This window comes from Temnothorax americanus, unplaced genomic scaffold (assembly GCF_048541705.1).
Source record: "Temnothorax americanus isolate GAGA-0224 unplaced genomic scaffold, ASM4854170v1 Scaffold8, whole genome shotgun sequence".
Taxonomy (NCBI): Eukaryota; Metazoa; Arthropoda; class Insecta; order Hymenoptera; family Formicidae; genus Temnothorax; species Temnothorax americanus.
In genome coordinates this window covers 353001-380437 of record NW_027509802.1, presented here as the reverse complement: position 1 = coordinate 380437, position 27437 = coordinate 353001, and the positions used below count along the sequence as shown (strand labels likewise).

The following is a 27437-nucleotide window of genomic DNA, read 5'->3' as shown; positions in this document are numbered from 1 at the left end:
AAGATACAAAGGCTGTTTTACATTATTTTCATGCAGGCAGTTACATTGCCGACATTTTAGGACGGCACCAAGCTTCTTTACGTTCGCGAAACTAGAGGCCTCTGGCCTCTCTCAGGTTTCTCTCTGGCGAAACAAGTTAGAGTTCTTTTATCGCACGGTAAATAGCATCTTTTTAATTATATAACTTAATTTAATTGCCCTGCAATTACTTTCTATTCGCAAAAGGAACTCAACGGGCATATATATATATACGGGAAATAATTTCCAGTTAGGTTCTGTTTCAGAAATCCGAGTTTAGAAACAAATTAAAAAAGAAGTACACTTCTGTAATATACTAATAAGTAACACGTTCAATAATTTTTCAGGTTTTTAATTCAATCTCTTATGCACGTGTATCATTTGGAGAAAGAGAGGAGAAACAGAAGAGGGCAGTTGTTCCCGGAGTCGGGTCGGGTCGCGGGTCGCGCGGATGCAGGCACAGCCACCCCGGAGTAATCCCAGATGACGCCATGGGTGTCCGCGACCGCGACCCGTGGGGCTCGCGCGGCGCGCGTCGAGGGCGCATCGGCGCATGCCGGGGCACGCGCGTGCCACGGTCACGCGTACGCGTCGCGTACGCTCTCTCCCTAGGACAGTCAGCGAGCGACCAGTCAGCAACTGGATCGGCATCCGGCGAGAGAGGAGAGCAGGGAGGATTGAGGAAGAAGAGGGGGAAAGGAGAGGAAGGGAGGCTGGTTTCGGCTGGTCCGGCGGCGCTTACCGCTGGCGAAGTAGCGAGGGTATATCGCGCCGCGCAGCCACACCGCCACGCCACACCGGCCACTGATGCGACGGTCGCGGCGGAACGTGCGCGTCGGCGTCGCTCCTCCGTTACCGTTACTCCTCCTGCCATCGTTCATCGTGCACCACCGTTCTTGCGCGCGAAACGGTACGCAAAACGGCGCCGCGATGTGAGGAGGCACACGGCCGCGCGAGAGCGGGACGAGATCCTGTGAGACAACGCGAGATCCGCCGGCGCGCGCGGCGAGCTACGATTTAATTGCCAACGGGGGTGAGTCGATAGCTCGCGCCCGACGAAAGGCGGGAAAGAGGGGAAGGGCATACTAGGGCGGTAGAGGGATTGAGGGAGAGGAACGTACGGGGAGCTCACGTGCGACACGCAAGGGGTGCGAAACTGTCTGACGGTGGTATGACTGACGTCTGTTACTACTGCCGTTAGTTGCCTGTCGTGGCTGTGCCAGCGACAACGACGGCGACAGCGGTGGCGGCGACGGCGGCGGCGGCAGTGGTGACGGCGGTTCACGGTGGCAGTGGTTGTGGTGGTTGTCGGCGACGACGACGAGGACGACGACGGAGGATAGCGTTCCTGCGCCCCTGCGATCAGCGACGGGACGGAAGGAAAGTGGTTACCTCTCTCTCCGAGGTTACGAGGCCAGGTGAGAAAGTGGGTGTTGTCTGAGAGCGCGCGACGACGACGACGACGACGACAACGGGAGGATCGCCCGGGTCCCGCGGGACATCCCCGTAAATTCGGAGTATCTCTCGGAGTAGCGAAGAGAGCGGGAAAGGCGAGAGAGGGTGAGGTGAGACGACCGGAAGGATGTCCCTCGGTCGTCGATCGTCATCCCGGAGTCGATGTCAACCCGCCGCTGGCCGCCTCATCGATGACCTCGTGCCTCGTGAGTAACCGATATCCTTATTTTCGCTTCGTTTACCCCGCGTATACATCTAGGCGAGGTTCGCCAGGTTTCATCGGGGATGAATCATCTCGAGTACTTGATATATTACAGGTCCTCGCCTCTAGAACGATATTCATCGTGCGTGCTGAACTCAATCGTTCGCGAACTCTCGAACGAGATCGTTTCGAATGTTGCCGACGCGCATAGGTACTTCCTGGAACGTCGTCCAGGACGACGCGAACGTCGGTTCGGGATGACGATGACGAGTTCGCGCGCGCAGCATCGCGCTTCGCCGCGAGGAAATAGAGGTCGGATGCAAATTACGAGCGTGGACGGCAGGCGTTGTGCGCGCCGGGCACGGTAATTGGGGCGAGGGAACGCCGCTTTACGCTGACAGTGAGGGCGACCAGGGGGGAAGGGGGGAGGAGGAGGAGGGGGAGGTCACCACGGAGGGATACCGCTGTCTCTCGTTTCCCTCGCGATTTCTCTCCCTCGCGGCCTCTCCCCGCGCCTCCCTCGATTCTCGGCCATCCGCGACCCCCGTCCCTTCGTATCTTCCTCGTATCTTTTTTCTCCCCTACCCCTTTCCCCTCGTTGCTTTTTGCAAACCGAAATCGTCGGTGCGTGAAGCGTCTCTCTGATCTCTCTCTTTCGCGAATACAAACGAGAATCCCGTACAAACAATGAGGAAAGGGGTTACTGTGCACGCGTACTCTGCTCCCTCCCTCCCTCCCTCTCTCTCTCTCTCTCTCTCTCTCTCTCTCTCTCTCTCTCTCTCTCTCTCTCTCTCTCTGCCCTCCTTCACGCAACCCTTCCATCGTCATACGTCACGAGTGTCGTACGTGAATACCAGAAATAATACTCGAGGCTTGTCGACCACCTGAGAGGGAATCTTTTCTCTCTCTCTCTCTCTCTCTCTCTCTCTCTCTCTCTCTCTCTCTCTCTCTCTCTCTCTCTCTCTCTCTTTCCCCCCATTATTTTTTTCCTCTTTATCACCGCATATGCATTAGTCTCGAGCCTCGCTAAAGAGAGATATTATATCAGATTACTCTTTTTATCTCCCTCTTCCATTTTCTCTGTCACCTTCTTTTTATCACTCATTTTTAGAGAGACGACAGAAAAGCCGCGCGCTAACTACGTCATCGTGCCCCATTGAGCCGCGGCTTTTAAATTGCCCCCCCCCCCTCTTTCTCGTCCACGTTCATCCTCTCCTGCTATTGCACGGAAGTAACCGCTATCTTGCCTCATCTATGTGCACGTGAATCGGAAAATGTCAATTTATTTAAATGCAGGTTCGTCGATCGGGTCACCGGGACAACTCGATGAAATTCTCTCTGACGCGCCTCAATCTCAACCTCAACGATTGTGATTGACTGGTTTTTTATCGTTATTCTCGGGCGAGAAGAGTCTCCACTCGATGTAAATCTGACATGTCTATCTCTAATCTTTAAACAGACAAAATGACTAGAAATCTAAGTTATTAATATTTGAAAATTAAATTACATTTAGCATGCAAGCGCATTTTCCACTGCAGTACTGAATCTTCCTTGAAGGAACTTGGAAGTAACTTTTGAGAGCGGTTTCCGTCTTTTTTTTCTCTTACTCCGTTGCTTCTCTGTCACACTTCCTTTTACTATACCTGCGTATGCATAGGTTCTTCAAATCTGCGTTTCGACGTCACGCCATCTCAATCCATCGATACGATTTCTGGCACGTCGATTTTATATGCGGGCCGGAAATGTACATATCCCGCGGAATTGCCCATGACTGCGGCATGGACGGCGCGGCGCGGCGTCTAGCATGGTCGTTCAATAATTTAGCAAGGTTACGGATGCTGCCGACACCACCGTCTCGGTATAACCACCGTCGCGGTAAAGCTCGTAAGAAGTGATCGATCAATGTTCCCTCTCGATACTTTGCGACACCGCGTCGGCTCGTCGATCCTTTTCTCGCGTGCGTGCCGCTATCACACTTGAAGGGATTATAGTCGCGCTATTCTGAGTATCTGCCAAGTAAATAGCATACTCGTGTCTAGCTGGGGAAGTTTCTAAACGTTGGTGAAGTTATGACAGCGCGTATAAACTCAAATATATAGCTTTAATAACCTTTCTATTTCAATCGTTTAACAATTGGATCGTTCTTCGATCTTTTTATATATTTTCGAAAAAATTTTTAAACTCGAATTAAATTATACATTTCGAATTTTTGAATAGAGTAATTTTTTTTATGAGAAATAAGGGAAGAACGTAATGAAAATAACTTCTTTTGAGCGGGTTTGAAATCGACATTAATATTGACGTGATTTTGTAGAAAATCTTTTGTTTATTACGATTATATCAAGTATTATCTATCATTTCGCAAAACGCGCGATGTTTCCCATGATCGTGAAAAAAAAACTACTGCAAATCTGCAACAATTGCGCGGGATTGCAAAGCGATCGTGAAAGCGGCAAGTGGATTTACGCTGATGGCTACGTAACTTGGCTGGGTAGAATTTAATTTTGCAGTCTACTTGGGTTTTTAATATTGTTATCGCGTGGGAGTTTGTTTAGTTACGCAACATGATATGAGTCGTGCACCGCGTTTAATGTAGCGTTAACTTCGTCGGGATCGGAAGTTCGGCCCCCGTAAAATCTCCCCGTAAAGTCAGCGAATGCGTGTACAACGGTATAACATTCAACGTGCGTAGTCATGCACTGCAGAGTCGAGTCACGAAGCTTCATTTACTTTCTCTTTGTGCGCGGCCTGCATAGGGTGGTAACTGTATATCTTATTTAGAGGCCTTCGAACGAAAATAAAATAAATCGAAATGTCAATAATGCAACGACATAATACATCAAACATCGATATATGTATATATTTTTAACTGTAATCGAAAGTAATAGACTCGTATCAACAGATTTCACTGTTCGCAGCATGATCACAGCTATGTGGGTAATTTAATAAGCCCGCCATTCAGTAAATCAATTCTCGTAGAAATGAATGGAATCTAAAATCGGTCGCTCGATTAGCTATTATTAAACAAACGCGCCTTTATTTTGCGCCCTCGACCGCAATATGTTCCGGTATACCATGCATTATTCCGTTATCGATTATACCTACTGTCTGTCTAGTAGTCGCATTCGATTAGTTGAGGCGAACGAGATAAAGGGCATGGAACCAATTCCTAGGAAAATTCCATCCCATCCGCCTCCTACGAGCGACCCCGGCCACCGCCGCGCCGCGCCGCCGCGCAGTACGATGACTTCAATAGCGTAACAGATGTATATAGCCCAAAGTTCACAGCCGCAGAGAGATAGTAATACCCTGACATTTCTGAGGCGTGACCGATTTCAGAAAAGGTCAACCGATATGGAGCAGCGTTCGAGTTGAGGGATCGCGTACACAGGCTGGTACGAGTTCCCCAGCGGAAATAATTCGCTCTTTTCCTCGCCCTCTTCGCCACCCCCAGAGTTCTCTCCTGGCAAAAAATAATGCACACCGCGAAATACCTAAACTGAATACTAACAATGGGGAGCCTATATGACGAACCGACGAAAGTGTACGATGGCTCTGATATCCCATTGATGGAATTCGAGAAAATATTGCTAGATATTTAAGGGATTGAAAACGATGCTGATTAAAACTTGATTAATTTATTTTATTTAAAGACTGGCTCTTTGTGGCATAAGTCTATAAAATATTTTAGAACTTTCTAATTACATTGACGAATATTTTAACAAATTATTTGTTGCAATTTACATACAATAACATACAATATTAAATATCCTGAGACTCACATATTAGAATTATGAAAAAATTCAATTGTTTTTAATTTAAGCGATAAAGATTTGTTATTTTTGTTTTGCAAGTTAAAAATCTAATTCTTGATTATTTGTAACTCGAAAACTACAGTACCTAAACACCTCGTATACACGTATCATTCTCAGTTTTATTTCAAAAATAAATTTTGCTCGCCGAGGCAAGCCGTCCTCTCTTTTCATACTCCGACAGGTATTCTGATGCCAACGCGCTCTCGTATTGTTGCCAAAAACTTATTTCTCGGTCGCTACCCTGGCCATTTTCTTTTCCTGAAACCGCGCACTCGTGAATTATAACTTTCCTGCGGGCCTCTTATTGTCTTGACCTACTTCCGGTCTTAATAGCAATCAGCCGGAGTGCTCTATTCGACCTGAAACCTTATCGCGAAGAGAAAAAGCCGGGTGGTTGTGTCATTTTCAATCTTTGATCGGGATGGTCATTGAACCGACGTATATAGTATATATAATATATATGTATATACGTGCTCGAAAGAATATCAGAATGCAAGGATGCCAGAGTGTATATATACTATGTAGGGCGTGTTATACTATAGCTGTATACATAAAACAGACTGTACGGCAGTTGGAGCGTATCGATATATATATACATCGTACGTGTACTTTTATTCGCGTTACGTCAGAGCCTCGTAATACCTTGTAACAAGAGTTTCGTAAGCGATTGTTTGTTCTGTTAAGTAATGAACGTGAAATGTATTATTTTATTGCATAAGAAATATCGCAATTACTATGACCATTGAAACACATTGTCCAACGAGTTTTAAAAAGGTTACTGAAACGATTTGATTCTGTTGATGAATAATAGATGAGACTCTTCGACTCTTAAATGCGATTGTTAAAACTAGCAACTTATTACTCCCCTTCTTGTTTTTCATCGGTATTATTACGGGAAAAATAAAACGGGTAAAATATGCTGGTAACTTTTATCATTAGGCTTTTCTTTTCAATAATTAAGATGCGGCAGTTTCGTTTTGAGAACATAAACGTAATTACGACTGTAGACGATTAGCGGACCAAATGGGATTTACTTAGCCACGATTTAAGTCAGATGTCGATAGATCGCGATGTGTCAGCAGATCGAAGTGGCCCGCGATCTGCTCGAGAAGCAGCTCGAGAAATAATGAGTGGCAATGCGGTTAGAAGTTCCGGGCCACGGTATAGTAAATTCTTGGCTCGTTCCACCGTGGTGATTAGCGGGCGAATTGCTCAGCACGAAACGAACAATTCCGCTTCAAAATGAGATCTAGACGTGCGCGAGGTGGCGGGAACAAAAGAAGAATCGGTTCGACTATTTATTTGATATACTTGCCAATTTGTGTGTACTTGCAATCTCCTTGTACTGTGCATTGTGCATTGTGTTTATACAAGAGAACTAAGGACCTACTAAATTTTAATCACGGAATCTTTGAGATCAATTTTTCAGACTACTATTTGTTACCAGCTTTCTGGTATTCGATACTAAATATTTTGTTAATTTTACGTCAGATTAAACGTGTGAAATAATGTAATCTAGTTCAATTTAAGTAACATTATGTGGCTTTTATTTGATGACATTCCAAAAATTTTAATTGCAAGAAGCAATAATTTCGATTTCGAGAAATCTTGATGCTTCGACGTGTTTTAATCGGGAAGACTCACAATTCTAGACCGGACGGAAATTTTCAGGAAAGCTCGAAACTCACCGTACTGCAGCTTCGCATTGCGAGACGCCGCGTAATTTATAAAGTCCGGATACAAATTTAGAAATTACGACCTTGATTATTAAAACGGATTATACGAGATAGGCCGGCTGGTCGCCGGGAGACCGCGCGAAAATTTATCACCTCCCGTTATCGTTGCACCGCTTGTAAAGATATACGAAAAAAAAATCGGTGCTCGCGTGCAGAAAACACACCCCGATTATTATCGAAGATCTTTCGCGGAACGGTGAGAAGAAAAGGATTGTGGGTATGCGTGTTCATATCTCCCGCAATAAAGGCCGTTTTATCGTCCAAGGGGTGAAACTTCTCAAGCTCACGCTCGCGTGGTTGTTGAACTACCGCCGGTTTATCGGTTCAAGGAGAAAACACGTGCGCAGAAACATGAGCGCGTGTTGCATTCGGTCAGACTCTAAATCATATCGTATAAAATTTAATTTTACATTTTATATATCGCTAAAGTTACGATGATTTATTTTTACTATAAATTTACCTGTGGATTTTTAAGATTGATGTTTCCAATTTAATTAAATTTGTGTGTGTGTGTGTGTGTGCGCGCGATTTCTCTTCATCTTTAATTTTTATAAATTCATCTTTAATTATTAAAAACAAGTTTTAAGTGTTTTTTCCATTTTTTTTTAACATGCTTGAGACGCACCTCAAACGTTTAACATCTTTATATAGAATTATATTAAATAATATCTAACGAAAAAATTTGCCAATGCCATAAGACATACATATTAAAGATTGCTTATGTATTGATGAGCGCTCTGTATCGTTTCTCTAACGGTTACCGGAGATTTCTGGCGATAATTTGCGCGCATTTATTCCAGAGAAACGAGAGAAGCGCAAAAAGAATATTCTTCGAATGGCTCGGACGAAATGAGAAAAAAAGGATCCTTCGAGCTTGAGAAGGTTCAAAGGGATTCTGTTGTTCAGCCTTTCAATTTTTTAATACATTCGAATAAATGATTGAACGACGGAGCCAATAATATAATACCAAAAAATTATTTATTTGTATTATTTATATACAAAAAAATAAGAAAACGTATATAATATAAAATATAGCAATTCCTACTGTTTATATCAGTAATAGCTTCATGGAGCTTACATGTATTAAAAAAGATCGTAAATTTTTTATAACAATTATATACTTCATAAAATTATTATAATATTTTTAGCTTATGTGGCTTTGGCTCTTTGGCTTCGGCTCTAATTAATTTAAGCTGCCATTTATTAAAGTGCTCCAGATTTTTGGGCGAGGCTGCATTTCACTGGAGAAATACGCGATGATGAAATCTCTTTCCACGCCGCGCCGAGTAATGGGATTTAACATTTATCGCACTATCAGCACAATCCGAATTTTTGTACGCGCGGCAAACCGGCAGAGATGACGCAGTTGTTACTAATAAAGATTTCTTGTGACATCATGTCTCGGATATGGTAGACGCTAAAATCACGTTTACACAGCGAACACTAATGTAAATCCAAGATGCAAATGAGAAGGTTTTTGCGATACCGTACGACGAAAACGGTAGACGCGAATGTTCCATGAGCGAAACAGCCAGCAATTTGCATCTTGAATTTACATTACATTGAATAACGACGTTTTTGCAGTAGGATTTGAACAAGATGCTTTTTATAGGACCCAGCGTTGATTTCACATATGTTCCTTTTATCTTATCACGCAATCATTCGTGTGACGATCAATTTTGTTATGACAATACTATATACGTCAAACTGATGTGAGACAATTTTGATCAAGTCAGTGAATATTAAATGTTCAGAAACTGCTAAATAAAAATTTTATATATGCTAAAAAAAGAATTGATATAATTTTACTGCTTATCTTAATTACGATAATCATGCTTATTTGAAATTTTCGGTAGAATAAAAAAAAATAATTTTTAAGATAATAGCAACAGTAGTTTTTCCGTCGTTCTATTTAAGGCATAGAATTCTTTTTGTTGCGTTTCTGTCAATGATCCTGTTTCTTATATAAGATTATTATTCTTTTATAATTCTATTATATATTTCTATATTATAGAATCCGTGATTAAAGAAAATCAAAATCTTTATTAGTGATATAAAATATCTAGTATTATATTGTATCTACACTGTCAATGCAATCTCATGTTTGTCGCGTTCAAAGGACGCCGAGAAATCCCAGTGAATTGAACCCATGAAGTGTCGAGTAAATCGTCGCGATCGGTTGGTAGCCTCGTTGCGAAGTTACCAGCTCACTCTTTTTCCCGACGGAGCACCGGGTCCTCTCGATATATTTATTACGGTAATAAGCGGTAACGCAGGAAGCCGGGCGGTATAGACCTCGAGATTACCTCGAGGTTCGATCCGATGTCGCGAGGCGCCACGTACGATGCCTCGAAGATAAGAAATACTTTTGATTACGCGTTACACGGTGACGCCGCCGCCGTTTCATCGGATAGAAACCGTCTAGACGTCTGCCCAAACACGCACGCAACTCCTGTGAGTAAAAATGAGGGTCATTGAGTCCGAAGAAGCTTCAAAGGAAATTGTCTTTCGATCAAGGATTAATGTCTTCTTTTTACATCACGTCACATTGTACGGATTTTTATTAAAACAATTTTCACAGTATAAACTTTTTAAATTTGAATTCTTTAAACAAAAATTCTTAATTTTTCTATGTAGTGTATTTAAACAAGTTTTGGAAACTTTGGACAGACTTTAGAAACAGAGAAATTACGAATAAAATCATTATATACTTTACATATAACATTTCTTTGTTTTTAATACTTATCTATTACGTCATAAATTAGTTTACTACTATTTCTCTTTTTTTCTTTGCAGTAAGAGCTTAGCGACAATAACGAGTAATGTTTCCATATTACTTCAACATTCGACTTAAAAGTTTCGAAAGTTATCATGCTGACAAGTCAATTACGATATATTTTTAAAAAGCACAATGAATACACTTTCCAAAAAGTCGAGGTCAAAGACCTCCTTTGCATATATTCGCGTACTCTCTTTTCCGTTAAGTTTGCTGATGCAATCCGAGTCAATCTTTAAATTTGCAACATTTATATACGCCGTGGGCAAGAAGTTTCATCAAATATCCAGGCCTCCCCTCGAAAGCGTTCGAGGGCGAGAGTCAAAGGCGAAACGCGTGAATATCCGCCGCCGGAAGGAATTTCGAAGGATTGATCGAAAAAAGAGCGACAGATTACGATTTAATATATCTTAAAAGCGAGCGCGCATGGCAGCAAATCTAGCGCGATACTGCCGCTATTTTAAGAGCGGAACGAGAATATAATAAAAAATTTACCGGCACAAGAGTATAGACGTGCTTTCAAGTCTTTGCAGATCGAACTGCACGTCGAAGTTACTTTTGATCGGGGGATATAAATATCGATTTTCGTATAAAAATACGCGTGCGGCGTGCTTTTGAATAGGACACAAATTTATTTAAATAATAGCTTCTGCTTGAGAGAGAGAAGATTTATACATTGTAGAATCACAAACAGTTCATTATTATAAGAACAGTCAACTTGATAATTGATTAAATCAACGATCAATGTTGTTTGAACAATTCTTGGGTGAGTTTTACATTGTCGATGTGATGATTCAGTTAAATAAATAAATGAAAATAATTGAATGAAAGTGATAATTTACATAAATAATGACACACATTCACGCAAGGTTGCTTTAATCTGAAAGCAATTCCGAGAATGGATCAAAGAGCTAATGTAAATGCATTGTAAGATAAGCTCGAAATTGCGTTCTTGTCCAAAAGCTCCGGGATTACTTATATTCGCCTTTTCGCTTTGAAGTCCATCGCGGAAGCGACTTTCGAAGCCTGGATTCGAAAACGCTTCTCCGGAAGGCACGAATCTACCGGGAAATGTGTTTTAATATTACAAAGCATACGAGGTCTAAACTAAATACGAGCGACTGAACCGAAAAAGGTCGGGGGTTAAATGCTCCGAGGGAAACGACCGAGGGAAAGGGTCAAAGACGCGGGAGATTGGGAAGCGTTCCGCGCAGGGAAAGGCACGCAAAACCGAGTACGTTCCCTCGTTCGATCTCTTTTTTTTTCCCCGCGACAAAATGATTAATTTCCCATTTTCCGCGCGCGGTCATGAAACTCGGTGAATCTCTCCGTTACATTTTTACGATCGAGTCCCGGGCGCCTCGTAAGCCGGAAGCCCGAGTTGGCGATCAATCGCGCGTAGACTGTACAGCGAGATTACGACAGATGAAACATTTTAGGGATCCCTGAATAAGTAAAATGGATAAATAGCCAAGAAGAAACATTGCGCTAGATCGTACATTTTTTGCCAGGAAGAAGCTGGTAAATCGCTCGAGAAATACGAGCCGCAAATCTTATTGAACTGTTTTCGAGATTTAAGATTCTTTGCAGACGTCGCGCAAACGTTTCTCGAATTTTATTTCTCAAAATTATACATACAATAATTATCCTAGCAAATAATTTAATTCTTTTTTCATTGTTAATAATTATGCCTTTGTATGCATATAGTGGCAAAATGCGAGGTGGAAAATATATATATTGGCCTGTCTGGCCAAAAGGGCGGCGGTCGGCCGATAGGTAGACGACCTGGGGGGTGGATCGACGCGGCATGGAAATTCGTCGCGGAACGACGCGCTAATCGATACGAAATTTCAATTTTCCTTGTTAGTGCCTGTTTCCTCTGTCACTATACTACAAAGGGGCGACTCTGATGGACGATTGACGTTTCCGTCTCTTTCATTTGGCGACCGCGCATGCGATTTTATAATCGATGGGATAACTGGCGAAGCTAATAAGTCCCCGATAGCACTTCAATGTCTGTTGGTCGTTCAGGAGCGGAACCGTTAAGCTTTTTCCATTATTTCGCTGAGTGCAAAGAGCGATTACTTCACAGACAATCACACGAAATTTTAGATATAACGTTGCTAGGAAATAAAATTTGGGATATCGGAAAACTGCACGCTTTAGTTATGTGTAATTAAATTATTTATTTTTTAATAAGGCAAAATAAAATGTTTGAAAAGGTTGCAATTTGCGACAAAGCTCATTCACAATGTAATGATAATAGATTATATATATATATCAACTGATATTATATTTTTCGTACAAAATTGCATATAAATTATATTTGAAATATATACAAATAAATATAATTATGACACATTTCGTGTCTCGAAAATTCATTTGCGTCGGCTTCAAAATAAACTGCTCAATTATGCTTCGCTATTCACGTTTTCTGCGAAGTCGCGCAATGACGACTCGATGATTACACACTGGCAGAAAAAGCCGCTTTGATATCCATCTGCTGAAAGGTTGTTGACGAAGTGAATTTGAAGATAGCTATGGCGCTCTAAAAATAAATAAAAATGAGGGAAAGTACAGAGAAACGCCTCTAGTAAGGAGAAAGATATAGACCTCTATGCTACGTGCATGTTATGACAGAGTAATTTTCTAAATTACTCAAACGAGACGACAAAGTTTCCCGACTTACGCGACTAAATTAAAACTTGCGAAATTTTTTTTGTAGATTTCTCAGCTTTTATTATCGCGTAGGAACGTTGTTTTATAATTCTCCGTTTCTCACGCGGTCACAAAACGAACCTTTGGTACATAAGAAGTAATCCTCCATCCGGTATATTTATAGTTCCGTATATTTAATTTAACCTACAAAGTCTATCGGGAAGAAAATCAATTTTATAGAAAGGAGATTACACTCCGGCAAAATGTTACACGTTACACAATAATCCCCTGCTAACGCTCAACCAGGAAGTTTTTTATTCTATTTTGTGGATGTACCGCGACACCGAAGCTATACATTTTCAGGCTCTATTTTCAGCGGCCAGTTTTGCCGTTTTTTGTTGTGTCATTTAAAAACTAACTTTACGAAGAATTCAGGCGCGAATATCATAAAATTATAAGTTGCGCTCCCCGTAAATCCGAGAGCAGCCATAAACGTACGAAGAATGAAATTTTCAGTAGTTTAAGCTTTCAGCCGCGAACTTTCGAATTTGCAGTCTTTGACTTTCAAAATCTCTTCGAGAAGATTATTATTTGGAAATAGTTATTTGTGTAACAAGCGTCGTAAGATGAAAATTCCCGGGTGCGGAGTTTACGCACGAGCCGAAGGCTCGAATTTTCATCTTTACACACGACTTACACTCCCTATTTTATGTTGCAAGTGCCTGGAAAGTGGTCTATCACGCACGCGTAGCGTGCGTAATGGGGCACTTTCCATGCACGTGTTGCATAAAAGAATTTTACTTTTACAGGATCGCAGGATGTTAAAGTCCATTTACTCTAACAATACATTCTTTGGACAAAGTTGGAATCCCCTTTCTCCTGTAATAAAGTTTCGAGAAGAATTTTTCATTTCTCGTAATTTGATATACCTATAATACGCGAGCGCAATAAATGAATCGCTCGTATTTGCCTCAGCCGTGGAAATGCCTTCGAAAGTGCGAAATGCGATGAATCCAGTGCCAGCCGAAGGGATGCTCCGTAGCGAGCGTGAAACGAAATAATAATGGATCGTTACATCGTTCGAATTCCGTCGCGGAAGTAAACGGAAATATGTGATAAACCGGAACTGCAAAGAAGAGTCGTCGCGCGATACCCAGAATATTCAAATCTTCTCTCACGTGCACTGCATTTCGGTCGCGCCGTGTGCATCGCGCGCTTTTTATCTCGCTCGCGTTTTCGCGCGCACACGGGAGTAAAAAGCGCGCTTCGGTCGTCGTGTATCGTCATACGTAAATACGCACGTCGTCGGTCGATGTAGGCCGGTATCGCCGAGAGGCGTTAATCTGGGCCACACGGTGCGTCGGCCTCGGGGCTAGAAATATCGTGTGAGCAGCGCACACACGAGGCGGGAGAGCGCTCGAGCACGATTAACCCTCGTGCGACTGAAATGCGCTTGACGTACACGAGAGCGTGACTTCGTCCCATCGCAAACTATTGCGAGGAACTTGAAGCGATGATGCATTTTTTTTTTTTTTTTTTTTTTGCATAAACGCGGTAACGCCTCGCGAGTCCTTCGTTAAAAATTTACTCGTTAGTGTGAATTTTAAAAAAAATTCGTTGAAAATTTGTTCAGAACGCAGACTCGGACACACCCTTTATATACGCGCGTTGTCACGTTACAAAATATTCTGAAATATTCTAACGGTTAATAGTTAATAATATTAATAATAATTGTTGGAATAATGTTTCAAATACCAAACGTTTCGTTACATTTTGGAAACATTTACCTATTTCTATGAGAATCGAGATAGAAAGAAGATAAATATGTGACAAACAATTAAATTCTTCTAGATCACTTTTCCCGTGAAAAGTCTTGCAATCTGTAATCTTAAATATACTCATTTATTATAAGTTAATGGATAAACGCAACTGTGTGACAGTTGAGGACGTAAAGGATTGTGCATACAAATCGAATAGAACATGTATAACTTATAAGACATATCAAAGCGATGGACTCGAAGCTCTCGCGTTTGCATAGAGATCGAAGTATGGCACGTTGGTAATGCAAAAAGCATCAAAGGATGACGTTAATAACACGGGATATGGATATTTTTTCATCAAATTTATATAGGAACTCGTTTTTTCTCTATAATATGATTTAAGTTTTATACAAAAAAATGCTGTTGCATAATAAATATAAAACTATGTTTTGGAAATACAGGAAGAACATAAAAAACATAACAATAACATTTTATCTTTCTGGAGTAATCCTTTAAGAATAAACTATTCAAAAAATAATAATTACAATATACCAAATTAAAGAAGATATATCTAAATATAATTTATAAATTTTTATTTGTACATATGTAACATTTATGAAGAAACGCATTCTGTGTGTAAGAAGCATCATTAATTTCGAGACCGTTTTTGGCATTACCGAAAGAAAGACGTCACTAAAGGCGGAATTCAGAAGTATCTCAGGAATTCACGCAATGTCGCCCGGCTATTTTTCATCGGTTACACACATGCACACGTAACTGGATTACGTGGCCAAGCTAAAAGTGGCAGAGCACAGCTGTCTGCTAGCAGCAGCCGCGCGTTCGTTTCTCTCCTCTTCCTCTGCCTCTTGTCGCGACTTAGGGAAAATCCGACCCTTTAAATTATTGGGCGGACTTTATTTCGACGGCGAAGCTTAGAAATAACCCGCGCGAACTTTTGTGGTTTACGGGGAAGAGGAAAAGCGAAATTTTCCGCGTTTCAGCGTAGCTAGCGCGGATGATGGATCTGGAGCCGAATTTCTTCTGCCGCAAGAGGATTATGCAGTTTTAGATGCGGCCATTGAGAACTCACATTTTTTTCATTATAATTCTTTTACAATTAATTAGGTAATATTTTCTTCTAACTCTAACGCGCAACTCCAGATATCGTTTCACGAATTAAACACACCAAGAGTAAGTTCTAATACAATTTATACGATAATTCGGAGCTACAAATTCCCCTTGGATGAAGGAAGACAAGTCACCGTCGCGGTGACGCCTTTCTCATGCCTTCCACTCTGAAAATCAGAGTCGTTGATCTTCGCACTCGGGTACCGGGTGAATAAATGTGCTGGGAAAGAAGCCCCTTCCGGGCTGTATCTTCGAGCCGTGGAACGATGATGAAATGTCAAGATCGCAAAGCTGTCCTTATTTACGTCTGTTAATTTAAATAACATGGTCCTTCTTTCAATTTTACAAATTGGTAACGTAAAGTTCTCTTAATCTTTTTAAAAACATTTATTTATGCGAGGAATCTATGTCACTGTACCTTTCTCCTGTTGCGTAAAAAAAAGGACTTGCGGAAAAAAGAGCTGCCAGTGCGTCGACATGCTGAGAGGGTGTCGCCCATCTTCTTATTTTAAAACGGAGAGAGGCGCGGCCGAGTGTACGCGGCCTTTGAGCAGCCTTGGCAATGGAGTGCGTTCGCCAAGAAACACTTTCCGGCATCGTGAGCACCGTCGTGCACGTCGAGAAAATACATCGGCCTTGGGAATATCGATGAGCGTAAATTAAGAAAGTTTCCCCCTGAGCGCAGTTCAGAACGGCTTCCCGTGCCGGAGATTGTCGCGTTGAAACAATCGCTCACGCCATAATCCATATCGATAAAGAGTCGTAAAGGTATATGACATTCATAATGGAACGCTCAGATTATATGAATCTATCGGGATCGTTTAGCTTATCGGCGATTACCCTGCCGATATCTTCATTTATTTATCCAAATCTTATGCAAATGATATTTCAATATCGCTATTGGCATTCCTCATAATAATTAATTAACTTGGACTAGTGAAAGAGAGAAGGCGAGGGATTAATCCATTGACACGTAGTGTCTGTTATTGTATGTAATTAAATTAATCTGTTATGTAATAAATTAATCGCTTTTTAATTTTTTATACATAGTAGTTTTGGCAGTATATCACCAAAGGCAATAAATTACAGCGTATTTTTATATTGAGTGAAAAAGCGAAATAACGAAAAACGGGGATAAACGTCAAGAGTTTACGTTGCAGTAAACTATAACTCTAAAAACAAAATATATATAATATAATGGATAATGCGAAACATTTAGGAATTATATCCAAAGTTTTAATGAATTTTTAAGTTTAATATTTTAATAAAAGAGCGTAAAATGAAGGGCCATTTTCGGCAACATTTTAATCCTTGACACAAAATATTTTGACAAACCTGAAATGAGCTTTTTATGAAAAATTAGGATTGATTTGGAGTCATGAAGAAGTTCTAGGTATATTTTGTATAACTTCTTAATTCCTGAAGAATTCCTTTAATTTCTTCAATGTAAAATATATCATCGGAGTTAGAGGTCTTATATTAAATTTTTGTCCATACATTATTGCTTCTTTATTGAGCGTACCTTAGAAAAACTGAATTATACGTAACCATTAATCTCTCTCTTTCTTTCCCCCAGGAACGAAGTAGGAAACTATACAAGGATAATTGCATTCGCGTGCGCGCTTTTAAACGTCCTTGGCAGTGAAATGCGGATCACTGTGAAATACTTTCCACGCTATAAACATTACGTATACATCAAAGCGAATAGACTATACATCGGTCTTCGGTATATCGATTTGCACACGCAAAAAGAAAAGTTTATTGAAACCCTGTCCCTCTCCGCGCCATCGCATTGTCGGATCACGTCTACACGTCCGGTCGTTGTTCTTCCACCGACCACCGACATTCATTACAAGCCGGGCTTCAATATAGCTAAGTAACGATAGTCCGCTTAGAAATTAATTGGCCCGGGCGGCTAAGTATATTCCGAGCTAAATTTGGCCATCGCTAAGTTAGATGTCGCCGATTTATTTATAGCACACGCAAACGTGGGCATGCCACTCTTCATGTTTTTATCGCCGTGGAACGACGAATATCGTGAAATTTTAACGAGATGGTTATGGCTCCTACTCGACGTAACATCTTGAAATATGAAAAGCGCTTATACCGGCTTGTCCTTAAGCGTCCTTAACAATGAGAAACTATTAAATATTTTGCGATACCACGTTGTTACTAATATTAAAGCATCTCTCGAACGTTGAATTGTTATATTGATCGAACTATCAAACTAGCAAAATATATTTTACTTCGATTGTCACATTAATACAATAGCAACTTGAATTATAACATAATTGCTTTTATTTACTTTATACAATTATTATTTTATACAATATTCCAACATAGACTCTGTAAATTTCCTTTTTTTTTATATTTTTGAGCACTCGAATATTTCTATTTCAGAGGACCTTTGGCGCTGAGATTCCTCCTCAGGATGGCTGGAGCGGACCGAGAGGTTCGGCAAGGCCCTGAAAATTTCGTGCTTGCAAGTCATCGCGTTGGGCAAAGCCGGTCTTGGTGCGATTAGGGGCTGTGCCAGGGTAGCACGGGACGGGGGTGGTTCTCTCCATCGCGAGGATCGAGATGAGCGATCTACAGGCCACCCTCGAGTTCTCCCTCGAGCTCTGCAAGTTCTACAATGTCGATCTCTTCCAGCGCGGGTAAGATTATCGCTCGTATTTCTCGCAATATGACGCCGGCACCGTATCTTCGTACAATATCGCGGCTGCTTGCCAAGACCGGTTTGAACGTCCTTTAGAAGAATTTTATGCTTTTTTTTTATTGCAGATATTACCAGATCCGAACTGCTCTTAGAGTATCGCCAAAGTTGCCAGTCAAAGTGGAGGTCAATCAACCACGAAACCGTAAGCATTTCAATGATCAAAAGTCAAATTAGTTTCTGTGATACAGGCATTTTATTTTGCATGCTATATCAAACACACGTACAGTCACTAATACATTTTATGTCTTACAATAAGATTTCTTCTCCCTTTTTTCCCCTCTGCCCTTCAATAATTATTCAAAATAAATATGATACAAATATCTCGATATATAATATTTTTTTGCCGAATTTTTATTCATGAAAAGTCTTCCACAGTCATGTATTTTAAGACATTTCTCTCTATCTCTTTATGTATCGATATTTCTATTTCTTACGTGGGCATCGCGTGAGTCCCGCGATCATTTCTCGGACCGCCCGAAATTCTCTTCAGTCATATCACGCGAATGTTATACTCTCTCGCTGAATCCGTTCACCCCCGATCGATCGATCTATCCCCGAGGCGAGCGACGTCGAATTCGATGGAGAGGCACGCACCGTTGTGTTGCAGACTCCCTGGAGGCGCCGGGCACGAGTAAGCGCTTTCAGATCCTCTACAGGAACGAGGAGGTGACACTCGGCACTTCCGTACTATTCCGGGCGCATGTGCTCGTGCACAGTCACAAGATTGAGGAGGCCCTGTCGCGCACCCACTTTAATCTAGGCGTCGAGCTATGGTTCAGCGAGCCGACGCAGCCGGGCAACATGGCTTGCGTGTCGTCGAGGTAAGCGTCTTGCCGTCTGACACGAAACGCCGACGTATTCCGTTTCCCGGCGACAGCAGGGACACGCAAAGGGTTGGATCGCGAGCGACCTGAGCAATCAGGCCGGCCGCGCAATTCTTATCTCTTGTTTGCGAACTTTCTCGAACACGGTACAAGAACTTACGAGAGAATAAATTAGTGACAAGATGGATAAATCTGGAAATGAAAGGAGTAAAATGAGTCAAGAGTTTTATACCATTCGTTTACTTCAGTTACTTCACAACTTTACCGTTGGACAATTATGCAATGAGATAGTATCAAAACACGGAAGGAATTTTTGTTAATAAAAATACAATTTGTACGATACATTATAATGGCGTTCCTAAGTTTTTTTTCGCGAAGATATTAAATAAATTTAACGTGGATTTATAGTAACGACAAAAATTGTTCCGAGCAATTTCTGGCGCTCGTATAAAGACCTCTAAAAGATGTAATATGTCAAATGTATTTTAGACAGATCTATCAGACATCTGTTGGATATTTGTTTGCAAACTATTTGGAATTGGGCCGAACTGATCGATGATAGTTTCGACTGAGAGCCGCCATATATCGTGTCACCCGTGATCGATAGGACGTTCTTTTTCAGGGCGTTGCAATTGAACTTCACACCCACGAAGGGCCTTCACTATCATCTGCCGGTGCTCTTCGATTACTTTCATCTTGCCGCGGTGTCCATTACGATCCACGCCTGCCTCGTGGCACTTCATCAGCCCTACATCAAGTCAGTATCGCACGAGATCGCGCTCTCGCATTTCGTAATTTTTTCCAAATACCACTCGGTAGACGTAATCGACGTTGTCCCTCACGAGAGTTCCTTTTTCTGTTTTATGGCCGCGTGCTTTCATCCCCTGGCGAATGTAGGAAGAGCATACTGCACGTAGTGCAGAGTTGGTGAGTTCTTGACACTTTTGAAAGAAGCTCAGAACTGGCTGAACTTTCCTCGCGAATACCTACTTGCACATTTATTATTTCTTCCTCAACTTCTGAATTTCTAAACCCAACTAACTTTATCTCGAATTTGAATTTACAAGGCAGTGATTATATTGACTCCTGCGCAAATTTTTAAGCTTGATACTGATGAAAATATTGCGGTACGAACATGATCGCTATGTTATTTGAAAAATATTTAACCGGATAATAAATATGCGCGCGCGTATAGCCTATTTTTTGCTTTTATTTTTTGTTATTACTTCTATAGAAGTAAATGAATTTTTGATAAATACGACCGATTACACTTGTCATAAAAATTAATTTTCTCTGGATAAATACGCACTGCAATATATCGAATTATGATTGCAGTGCCCCGCGAAGCGGCAAGCCCTGGCTGCAATTTAAGCAATCCGCGGCGAACGGCGACAGCGGTGCGACGACCTTCGGAAACATCGTGAGTTTATTTGAAGTGATCTTCAAGTCAACAATATAATAATGTTACCAAATGGATATTGAATGTATTCATGAATGTTATTCAATACAGAAAAAAAGAATATTCTTGATTTGAAAATATCATCTCTAGTTTTAACGTGGGAATCTTGAAATGAGATTATATCGCACAATTTAGATTATATTAAACAAAGAACACTTGCTTAAATAAAACTATTTCATATAATTTAATCAAGAAAAAAATTTGATATAAAAAGTTGAAATTCTTGTAAGATTATAGATTATTGTATATATGAAACAATAAACGCGTTAATTTGAGTATGTAAGTTTTGATTTGACACTTCTTTTTTTTCGCGTAAAATCTAATAATAAATTATAGTAATAAGTAAATCGTTTCAGGAGACCACTACGAGGTGCGTCGGATCGACGACGAGGATACAGCACGCGAGATTGGTCCAGCAAGAAGTCACGAGACTGCTCCTAGCCGCGAGGGAGTCGTTACTGAACGATTTGTCCGACTTGGCACGGCTCCTCCCTTCTTGGCAACAAAGGGCACTCGAGCTCGCACAAAACACGCACAAAGAAATCACAAAGGTTTGTGTTTTTTTTTTTTTTTTTTTTTTTATTATACCGTGTTTTTTTAATTTTTAGCAGATGCTTTTTAAATCCATCCTTTATAGTTGATGGACACCGAGGAGGCTGATATAGCCCAACTCTGCGCACAAAATATCGTTCTTTGGCAGCATTTCCTGGAAGCGTTTTCCGGCCGAGAAGCGGTTCATCAGCATTTAGCACGAGTCCATCATCAATTAAGAGTAAGGGAAACTCACGAATTATTAAGATTAAAAATATAATACTAACGTTCAATATCGATACTAAATTTTTTTTAATATTTATTATAAACGTGTTTATATATTCTGTGGCTTATTTGCAATTAATTATTAAATTGCAGGTGAAGCGATTCGCGGAGGGTTTCTTCGTATTAGAAAACCCGAGAACATCGGCAGCGGGCTGTTACGACGCAAATTATCAGTCTTATCAAGCGGTAAGCGAGGCTGCTCGAAGATCGCGTTATCTCGCGTCGTTGCCACCGCTACCTGTCCATTGTCCGGAAATGGACGGCGATCTTCACTCGTTGCCTTTGATTTTCGAGGATCAGTACGCTGACATGCAGCAGAGACACAGAAACAGCGGTAAGTATATGTAGAATGATATTTGCTGTATATATATATATATAATACCGATTTAAGATTATATTATGATATTTGTATAGCAGACTACAAGTAAAAGCAGAAATATTATAGCACAATTTTTTTTATTTTCTAAAATAATATATAATTAATTTAAATTATTCTTATAATAATTCTAGAATACCTGTATAAATTTTTTGGATGGGTTACACGAAATATTTCTTTTAGTTCCCAGCATGGACGACTGTAGCTGCGGCATAGCGGCGATTTTGGAGTCGCGCACCATGGGTATCTGGTCGCCCAGGAGCGAAGGCGCAGCTCAGGACATCGGATCGATCCAGGCTCGCCTCATACTGACGCCTTCCACGCTTCCAGCGAGGCACAGCAAGTCGCTCGATCAGCTGGGTCCCGAGCTGGCGGCACCTCTGCAGTCCAGGACATCGCCAAAGACTCTGCCCAGGTCTGTGTCGACTCAATTGTTCTCGCGGGGGCTGCGTGGCGGCGGTCGAATTGTCACGCCACCCGCGACGGTTCCTTCCAGGGGGAAATCCAGGTCGACAGTGCCGTCCATTAGCACCCTCTTCCCGCCCTCGGGTCAGCAGGCTTCTTCCGCGCCGAACCCATCTCTCGGCTCCACGCCGGTGATACCCCTGCCTCGGGCCAAGTCCACGCAGTTGCTGGTACCGAACCCTCAGCAGCAGTCCGACTATCAATCCTCTTCCATTAGCTCACTGCTGGCGGTGATGTTTCCCGAATTGCCGCCCGGTGGGCATCTGCCCGGTTATCGACCTTCGTCGAAATCTTGCGACCAGAATCTAACTGTGCCAACGTACATAGGCGCTTTGGACCTTAGTCAATTGCCAGATTGCTTGACGGAAAGCAAGTCGGCAAATACGATGGAAGGTACGATAAAATATTCAAGGATTTAAGATAAAATAAAATAATGTTGACAAAATAATATTGATAAATTAATATGAAAAAAATCTTGGAAACAAACTGATAAATTTATTTCGTATAGATTATCATTCTCTCGATACTAGAAGAATACGACTAGAGCCACGAAGTCATCGTTTAGGAACTCGCCAACCGCTACCGACGACCACAAACGACCAAAGTAGCTTTCTATCCAAGGCGAATGTAAATGGCGATTTTTTACCGGATCCACAGCCGCTGCACACAGCGACGTTGGATAGAGTCACTTACCGAGGAAACTCCAGGAAATCTGGACATCAAACAGGTGCCAAGTACAATCAAACGAACGGCGTCGAGAGTCGCAGATATCATACACTCGGCAAAACGTCGATGACGCAAAAGAACCGCCCAGAGATACCGGAGTGCATGAATGGCAGCGCATTAACAAGTAGCCATTTGCATCTGGCGGATCCTGCGAGCAAGAGATCCAATTATTACGCGACCACGGACTCATTTTTCTATCGCACAAACGGCAGCACCAGCGGGAGGACTCGCGACGAGATGGACAAGCCGAAGAGGCCGAAGAGCACGGACCGGCTGCTCGACGACGTGCGCAACGAATGCTGCGACTTTCGGCGAGATCGACCGATTCGAAGAAGAGCGGAACGATCGGCCAAATCGTCTCGCAACGGCGTAGCCCAGAATTACAACGAGGAGAAGCAACGACGCGGTCAAACCGAGAAGAAAAACGCGGACGCGATTCAGGAGCCGATTTACGAAGTAATAGCCCCGAAACCGGAATCGAAGAAGGAGTCTCGCGAGAGAAGGAAAGATAAGCACAACAGAAGACCGCACTCAGCGCCCGTCCTCGATACGGACCACCCGATAGAGGAGAGCAATCACAAAAGTGATAGAAAGTGCGGTCATAAAAACAGAAAACCAGCACCGCCACCCCCGGCATATCAAGATCCCGCTGTCGCCCCCTTGCCCAAGTACCGTCATCCCTCTTCGACGCCAGCGACGAGCGTCCTTGAAGTAGAGAACAACAATAAAATTATTCTGAAGGTAAGAATTAATGGCAAAAATATAATACAAAAATGTATATTCAATTTATTTTTAAACGTAATTTAATTTTTATTTTAATATTCTCTGCGTCTTCGCTTAGATGGAACCCATAAAATCGCCCATGGAGGTACCGACGGCCAACGGCACGACGCCTTTGGACACGCCAAGTTTCGGAGTGCCGCCGACGAATGTAAAGAGACTGCGATGCGCCAGCGTGCCGGTGACTCAGAACAAAGTGGTGGTGCCACGCAGCGCGGTCTCTCTGCCCTGCATGCCAATACGCGACAGCAAGGACAGTCTGACTAATAACCTGCCGATCATACCGCATCTTCTCAGTCCGCCGTCCACCAGGCCCAGCAGCCCCACGCCGAGCTCGAGCTCGAGCAACCTGACGTCCGAGTGTTCGGGTTGGGTCAGCAGCGGCGACACCTCCAGCTCGGAGCAGCGTCGCAATCAAGCGAAGCTTTCGAGCGAGCAGCTGCGGCAGAAGCTGTCGAAAATTGTGCCGCGCAAAGATCGTCCGCTCGTCACGAAGGAGAGCGTGGAGGAGCACTCGTACGAGGAGGTGCGGCTACCGCCGCCGAAGATGTTCCAAGACGAGCCGCCGCCTCCCGAGGAATTCCGCGATCCCCCGGCGCCGATCGACAATCCGCTCTACCATGTGTACGAGACGGTGAAACAGACCAGGAGCCCGAAGCAGAACAAAACAGCGCCTTGCAGCCCGCAACGAAACCGGGATCGAGACAGGGAGAGTGTCTACGGCGCCAGGGACATCTGCCTGGATTGTTATCAGGAGGGCAAGAAGTTGTTGCAGTCCACGCAGGACGATTTCATCAACTTTAAGAAATGCAAGGAGGAGTTTAAGAGGCAGATGAACTTCTCCGGCAAGATCTACAGGTGCGCCGAGTTTTTACGCATAATAACGATCAGCCCACTCAATTAGAACCGCTTCCTTAAACCTAATGTCCATGGAACAAGATTCGAAGCTGTTGCGAGCCAAACGAGTCCCCGAATAATCCGTGAAGCTTAGATTAACCCAATTTAATATTGCTGATTTTTTTTTCATTAACCAAACTGAAGAATTCAAACAATACGCTTGGAAAATGGAACATAAAGTCTTAAAAATCTGGCAACTAATCAATCAACAACTTCGAGTTACGCTTATTGTAGGTATTTAGGTACGGGATTTAGTCCGGTTTTTCTTTCTTATTGTTTCTCAGCGCGATACAAACGCGATACAAATGCTTCTTGAGATCTCGCTTTCGCCTCCTTAAGAGTGCTATAACAGTAAATGCCGTTTGCATTTCGCTTTCGCGTTGTTTCGCAAGGTACCGTCTGTCTTTCGTAGTTAAGTTCTCTTCTCTATCCACCTTATCCCCCTCTAGAGAACGCGAGGAAGCACAGTTGCATTCACATAAACGTGCCCATTCCCTCGGATACGGTGACCTTCTGAATTCCTCGCCGTCGGCGTCGGTTCAACCATTAAGATCCCATGTGCCTCTTAGTGACTACCCGACCATGGCCTCGACCCTGCCGTACTTCCATATCAGCGACGAGTATCGGCTCTTCTCGCCGGAAGGTGCGCACCTTATCATATGCGTCCACGGTCTCGACGGTAATGCCGCCGATCTCCGTCTCGTCAAGACGTATTTGGAGTTGGGTCTACCTGGGGCGCATTTGGATTTCCTGATGTCCGAGAGAAATCAGGTAAATTACATTCAAGCAACAAATTATTAGAACATTAATTCTCAGAGTTAATCGCAGGAAAATTAATTGTGCCAGTTTTTCCTGTGTTGCAAACGAATTTTAACTTTTTCAACTCAATGCATGTATTAATAAATTATATAACAACGATTAATTAGAACTTTTGAAATATTAGAACTTTCCAAAGATTCTAGAATTCCTTAATAAACTGTCATATGTGTTGCTTGTATACGAAAGGGAGACACCTTTTCCGACTTCGAAACAATGACCGACCGATTAGTGTCCGAAATTCTCTACCATATTGAAACGTCGGGTCTGAATCCGAGGAAGGTGAGTTTTATCGGGCATTCACTTGGGACCATAATCATCCGGAGCGCTCTGACGCGACCGCAGCTGCGTCCGCTTCTTCCTCGTCTACACACCTTCCTCAGCTTGAGCGGACCACACTTGGGCACTCTTTACAACACGAGCGGCTTGGTGAACGCAGGTAAGCCTAATAAGTATCCGAAACAACATCGACTAATATTGCAAGAGCATCGGTCTCGAATATAATTTTCATTTTGTCGCCAATTTGCATTAGGTATGTGGTTCATGCAGAAGTGGAAGAAGTCCGGATCTTTATTACAACTGGCCATGAAGGACTCGCCGGACGTGAGGCGCTCCTTCATGTTCCGTTTGAGCCAGAAGAGCAATCTGCAGAAGTTCAAACACGTCTTGCTGTGCGGCAGCGCCCAGGATCGATACGTGCCCTTGCATTCTGCTCGAATCGAACTTTGCAAGGCTGCCGTACGCGATCCGACGGATCAAGGTATCACATTTAAGTATTGACAATTTTGTTTTTGTGATTTTTTTTAATTGTAAGATGAATAAATTGAGTAAAGTCATTTAATTGATTAATAATGAAAGACTCTAACTCTAAATGAGTTGACTTCCGTCTGATTCTTCCAGGTGCCGCGTACCGCGAGATGGTGCACAACATTCTGTACCCCGTGATGTCGGCGCCCGGTGTTAGTCTCGTCAGGTACGACGTGCATCACGCTCTACCACCGACGGCGAACGCTCTGATAGGCCGAGCCGCGCATATCGCCGTCCTCGACTCCGAGCTTTTCATCGAGAAGTTCCTGCTGGTCGCGGGACTGAAATATTTCAGATAAGAAAAGAACAGTCTAGCGCACATGAAAAAAAGAATTAATCGTAGTTTAATTATAAAAAAAAATAATAATAAACAAGGACTCTCGAGCGCGCGGATTCGGAAAGCGTCGCGTTCTTTGCGACAACTTCGACCATCCCGTGATTAGCGTATATTATAGACGTCCTGTCCAGCGTTGCCTCGCTTTTTCTCTTCGTTTAGCTGTCTTCTTCCAAAGGAACAAACGGGATACCGAAGCGAGGCAATCCGATCTTTTTTACACGAAAATACGCGGCGCGCGCCGTCGATCGTCGATTTTAGTATCGAACATTCGTTAGATTTTCACGTGCCATCATGATACCGATCATAATCACGGACGTGGTAAGGTCGCGCGCATTTGTCATGACGATCGAATTTCGGATTCATTCCCGTAACGCTTCATTGAGAGTTCGAATCGAATGGACTTGTAGCTCGCCGTGAAACGGACCTACTCTCTAGTGATGGTAGTGGTGGTGGTAGTAGTAGTAGTGATACCGACCAAGAAGGTGAGGGAGAAGAAGAGACAAGGAAACACGGAAAAGGTGCAAGATAGTACGAAAATTAAATATAATATGCTCGGAAAATTCCAGCGTGTCGTGCACGCCGTCGCTATGAGTGATGCGACGTGCATGAATGTGATCCAACGTACTTCAAAATTTCACATACTCGAAGAAAAATGGAAACGAAACCTGATCAGCGCGTTTGGCGGCCTAGCGTAAATGAAGCAATCACGAGAGGACACGATGCGGTCGTCAGGCGCATCAGCTTTATCAACATCGTCGCGAAAAACGGATCGCGTAAGTAGAAGAAAAGGGGACGAAAATTATTCATCGACACAACCGATAGTTGAATTCGAGGACGTACTTAAAAAAAAAAAAAAAAAAAAGGAAA

The 27437-nt window shown here is 42.6% G+C and overlaps 1 protein-coding gene across 3 annotated transcripts; it reads left to right on the top strand.

Moving 5' to 3' along the window:
- The first annotated feature begins 643 nt into the window (after window positions 1–643).
- LOC143907039 (protein FAM135A) lies at window positions 644–27437 on the top strand. 3 transcript variants are annotated; one of them, XM_077423531.1, is made up of 18 exons: window positions 644–1679; window positions 17949–18205; window positions 18333–18409; window positions 18875–19088; window positions 19714–19848; window positions 19989–20018; window positions 20427–20511; window positions 20907–21101; window positions 21188–21322; window positions 21460–21700; window positions 21926–22157; window positions 22239–22600; window positions 22716–23674; window positions 23775–24571; window positions 25060–25381; window positions 25616–25865; window positions 25959–26186; window positions 26327–27437. In XM_077423531.1, the coding sequence occupies exons 2-18, from the start codon at window positions 18129–18131 to the stop codon at window positions 26530–26532; spliced, it is 4545 nt and encodes a 1514-aa protein (XP_077279657.1). In that variant the 5' UTR covers window positions 644–1679; window positions 17949–18128; the 3' UTR covers window positions 26533–27437. The 3 variants fall into 3 exon arrangements, with proteins under 3 accessions (XP_077279657.1, XP_077279656.1, XP_077279658.1); XM_077423530.1 differs by having other exon boundaries at window positions 21926–22600; XM_077423532.1 differs by having other exon boundaries at window positions 645–1679; window positions 21926–22600; window positions 25180–25381.

Coding starts and splice junctions, on each gene's coding strand:
- LOC143907039 (XM_077423530.1), top strand. CDS start 18,129: ATGAGCGATCTACAGGCCACCCTCGAGTTCTCCCTCGAGCTCTGCAAG. Junction 18,206..18,332: donor GTCGATCTCTTCCAGCGCGG/GTAAGATTATCG, acceptor TTTTTATTGCAG/ATATTACCAGATCCGAACTG. Junction 19,849..19,988: donor CTTCATCAGCCCTACATCAA/GTCAGTATCGCA, acceptor TGGCGAATGTAG/GAAGAGCATACTGCACGTAG.